Source organism: Eurypyga helias, unplaced genomic scaffold, assembly GCF_000690775.1.
Source record: "Eurypyga helias isolate BGI_N326 unplaced genomic scaffold, ASM69077v1 scaffold47521, whole genome shotgun sequence".
NCBI lineage: Eukaryota > Metazoa > Chordata > Aves > Eurypygiformes > Eurypygidae > Eurypyga > Eurypyga helias.
Window position 1 is genome coordinate 405 of NW_010233661.1, and position 4,022 is coordinate 4,426.

Sequence of the window (4,022 nt, forward strand, 5' to 3'; positions counted from 1 at the left end):
CTCGCAGCCGCGTCTCCCCACTCACTTCTGCAGTCCTGCTGCAGGGCACTGCCGTAATAGCCCTGTTTGCAGAGGTGGCAGTTTTCACCCTCCGTGTGATACAGGCACTTCATGCACGTTCCCGTCCTCTTGTCGCAGGCCTCCGGGTCAGTGGTGTCGATGTTGTTGTTGCACTGGCACGGCTGGCAGGCGCCGCCAACCTCGTCGGGGCTCCCAAAGAAGCCAGACGCGCATTCATCACATCGACTGCCTGTTTGAACAGACAGGGACGGTGGGAACGGCCATCACGGCTCGCTAGTGTGCAGCCCCGTACACGGCGAGGCTGAGGCAAGACAATAAAGGCCGTTAACGAGGGGGACGTTAATTAAATCATGCTCAAAGCAAACAAGGCAGCACTTGGCGAGGCCGCGGCAGCTTGGTGCAGCATGGATGGCACCGCCTGGGGCGCCAAGGCATGGCGCTGCAGCCCAGCTGCCAGCACACTCATCCCCTCGTTCCACAGCTGCCCTGTTCACCTCTGCCAACCACTGGTCATCCATCACCATGCTGCTGGGGACGAGGTTCACAGCGGTGCCGGCAGCACTGGCACAAGCCGACCCACCCTGGCACCGTCCAAGTGCTGCCAACCTCCAGCAGCAACGCACCCACACTGGTGCTGTGGTCATATCCAACAATCCACAGGAACCTTCTCACCAGGAGATTCAACCCAACCAGACCCCTCCACGCATCCGCCAAGTACCTATGTATCCCACGCTACAGACGCACACGACTTGCAGTGTGACCGGATCCTGGTAACAGCCACTGGCAAACTGCCGTCCGCTCTCGGGGCCATCAGGGCAAGGGCAGGGGCGGCAGTGGTCGCCTGATCCCAGGACAGGGTCTCCATAGTAGCCAGCCTGGCACCTGCGCAATGGGGTAGAATCATAGAATCATGGTATATTTTAGGTTGGAAAAGATCTTGAAGATCATCAAGTCCAACCACTAACCTAACACTACAAATACCACCACCAAACCATGTCCCTGAGCACCTCACTCCCACCTCCAGGGACAGATACAGCACATGCAGGGAACTGCAGGCAAACGGACTGCAGCCTTGCCGGAACTACGTTCAGGTTTTCAACCACTGTGAAGAACCAAAGGGCAGAAATATCCTTATGGCTCTCCCACGCCACTCACGCTCCCAGGAGCTGTGCCCACAGAGGCAAATTTGTCTGGCTTACACCAGTGTAAGAGCAGGAGACCCAAGGCAGATGCCTCTCAGGAGGCTTGTGATGGAGAAAGGCTCTCTGAAGCCCTGGGGTCCTGCAACGTGCTCTCAGCCATCTGGGCAGGGTCTGCTGGGAGGCGCACGGCTGCGGGCAGAGAATAGAGGGTCACCACTCCCATCCTCTTCCAGGACCACCAGTACTGCTTTGGCTCCCACCACGGTCCAGGGACTTTCTCTGCGGCTTCACACCTGCCTGAGCAACAGCTCCTGTGCCCATCCTGCTGCAGGGGAGGAGAGGGGCAAAATGGGGGCGGGGGGTGGTGCACCATACCTCTCGCAGTTGTGCCCCGCCGTGTGGTCCCGGCAGCTCAGGCACTCCCCGGTGTAGGGGCTGCAGTCGTCGGCGTGGCCATTGCAGTGGCAGGGCTGGCAGCTGGGGAAGCCCCAGAAGCCGGGCAGGCAGCGGTCGCACTGCCGCCCATACACCCCGGGGAAGCAGTGGCACTGGCCCGTCTCCGCGTCGCAGAAGGCGTTGTAGGAGCCTCGGATGTGGCACTCGCACGCTGCAAGGAGAGGGGGAGAGGGGCTGCGTTTTCACGACGAGCCCTAAACGCAGGGCCCCGAGCAGCACAGCCCAGAGCCAAGGGTTTGACGTACATCGGCATCCGCTTGGCCCGAACCCAAAGGTGCCAGGGGCGCATCTGTCACACTGTCTTCCGACAACGTTGGGACGACACTGGCACTGTCCTCCGCTGGGGTCGCACACCGAACTCAGGGAGCCCTGGGGGTCACACTGGCATGCTGAGTGGAGAAAAAGCATCGGGGGGGCAGTGAGTACCATGGTGCAGGATATGCACCACCCGCTTCACCGCCCCCACGCCTTCCCAGAGCCAACCGCTCTGCTGCAAGTGCCATCCAGCTTCCCGGTGCAGTCTGCACGGCAAGCGGGTGGTTACGTACATAACGCGGTCTCGTGTAATAGTGCAGAAATGCTGAACAGGATGTTCTTGCAGACATCTGTCATGGGGGTTTTCACAACGCTCCTGCTGTTTTCCAGACACCGGTATCTCTGGAAAGTTTCCCAAGCACTATTTGTGACGACGTCTTCGCCTGAGCCTCCAACTGTGAATATGTCCAGTGATTTGCAGTATGGCATGAGAACAAGCTACAAAACAATTTTACAATGACAAAGTGTCACTATTTATAAATACCTTCAAGAAAATTGTGAAAATTCAGCATTAGCCTGCATCCTATCATCCTTTTTTTGGCCAAAAAACAAACAGCCAGACAGAATTTGGAAGGGTAATGAGGGAATTTCTCTAGTTTTTGGTGGAATAGTTCTGGTATCTACCGAATTCTTACCAAATCTACCAAATTCTATCCATTCAAAAGAAGAAAGTTGATACTGACATTCATGATATACATGGCACACATAAGCCTCCCCAAATAAATTACAGCTGTGTGGAACTAGCTGCAGTCCTGCAAAATAAAGCAAAAGCTTCTCAGCAGAAAAAGGACCCACATACTTTCAGAGTGAAGAAATCCACGCTGCTTTACACAGTTTGGTTAAAATCTGTCTTCAGCCACAAGCAACAGGGCTGTAAAATATTACTTTGGATTCACAGACTCGTGCCTGAGGAGATGCAAACTTCCAGGATTTTAAATACACTTTTACCCCAGAGCACCCCCGAAATAAATTTCTGCTCACGGAGTCAATAAGAGTGTATGGGCTCTCCGTCTCCGTATCCACCGAGGAGTACTGCGACAGCTCCAGGCGGATGGTGTAATTCAGCCCCTTCTCAAAGCAGACGGGCCGTGGGAGAACAACGTATCTGGATTAGGAACAGGAAACAATTCTTACTTCAAACGTCCAGCACCATAAAGCTCTTCAGGTGGCCTATAAAGCAATCGAGATTACAGAAAGCAGCCAAAACCAGGCAGAACAAAAGCTACAATGTGAAAGAGGTGGTTTGGAGGCTTGTGCAACTCAGAACCGGAAAAGCTTATCGGCAAGGTAGAGAGTCAGACTGTGATGTTCACTTACAGGCTGTGCAAACACTTCCCTGAGCAGAGAGGGGAAGAAAAAAAAAAATCAGGGAATGAGAAGAAATTTAGAAGCTTTGAGTCTACAGACACAATGCTAAATATATTTTTATAATCAACAGGAAATTAAGTTTCATCCATTTTCACAGAGGCCACAGTAAAATGAAAACGTGACGTTACTGTCTTTCAATTTTTAAAATGTTTTTTCTCCTTTTGGCCCATCCAGTTATACTGACCTAGAGCCGGGTGACAGTGAGACGACTTGATTATCATCATCAGGAACTGTATTGCCACACCGGCTTCCCGTGGGAATCTTGCCTGGGCGCGAGACGCTGATCACAGCTTTTTCCCACTGATCCGGCAACTGGGGGAAAAAAAAGGCTGGTCAGCATCAAGTAACGGCCGTAAGCAGCTGGCAGCATCCCGAGCTCAGGCCAGGAAAAGCGTGTGCACAGACAGGGTGGTCACTGTGCTTCGGGAAGAACAGGGCTGCAGCTCCGGCATCAATGGGGCATCTACCAGCTGAAGGTTTGGGCTGAGACAAGACCAGGGAAGTGCTCCTGGGCATCCTCCAGCATGACAGCTTCTCTCTCCCTTCCCTAAAAATGTGACTAGGTGTAGGTGGTCAGCAGCCCCATCTGCGGCACAGCATCAGCAGGGGGTTTGGCAACCTCCTCTCCCCCCACCTCTGGGTACTGCCCCTGAGTATTTCACTGCAGTCAATTGCTGCCAAGCTCTAGGTAAGGAGCTTGGGGGATTTTTCTCTTTCCAT

General features: G+C 53.9%; 1 protein-coding gene across 1 annotated transcript in view; it reads right to left on the reverse strand.

Moving 5' to 3' along the window:
• Window positions 1-25: 25 nt before the first annotated feature.
• Window positions 26-4,022, reverse strand: part of LOC104517205 (laminin subunit beta-1-like) — a gene marked incomplete at its 3' end in the record, with an annotated part of 18,859 nt that continues 14,862 nt past the window's right edge. The window contains exons 13-19 of the mRNA XM_010161787.1: window positions 3,487-3,614; window positions 2,916-3,039; window positions 2,168-2,372; window positions 1,865-2,008; window positions 1,539-1,770; window positions 740-903; window positions 26-250 (exon numbers count right to left, since the gene is read on the reverse strand). Of these exons, the coding sequence (XP_010160089.1) occupies window positions 26-250; window positions 740-903; window positions 1,539-1,770; window positions 1,865-2,008; window positions 2,168-2,372; window positions 2,916-3,039; window positions 3,487-3,614 (1,222 nt within the window). The remainder of the gene's footprint in view (window positions 251-739; window positions 904-1,538; window positions 1,771-1,864; window positions 2,009-2,167; window positions 2,373-2,915; window positions 3,040-3,486; window positions 3,615-4,022) is intronic.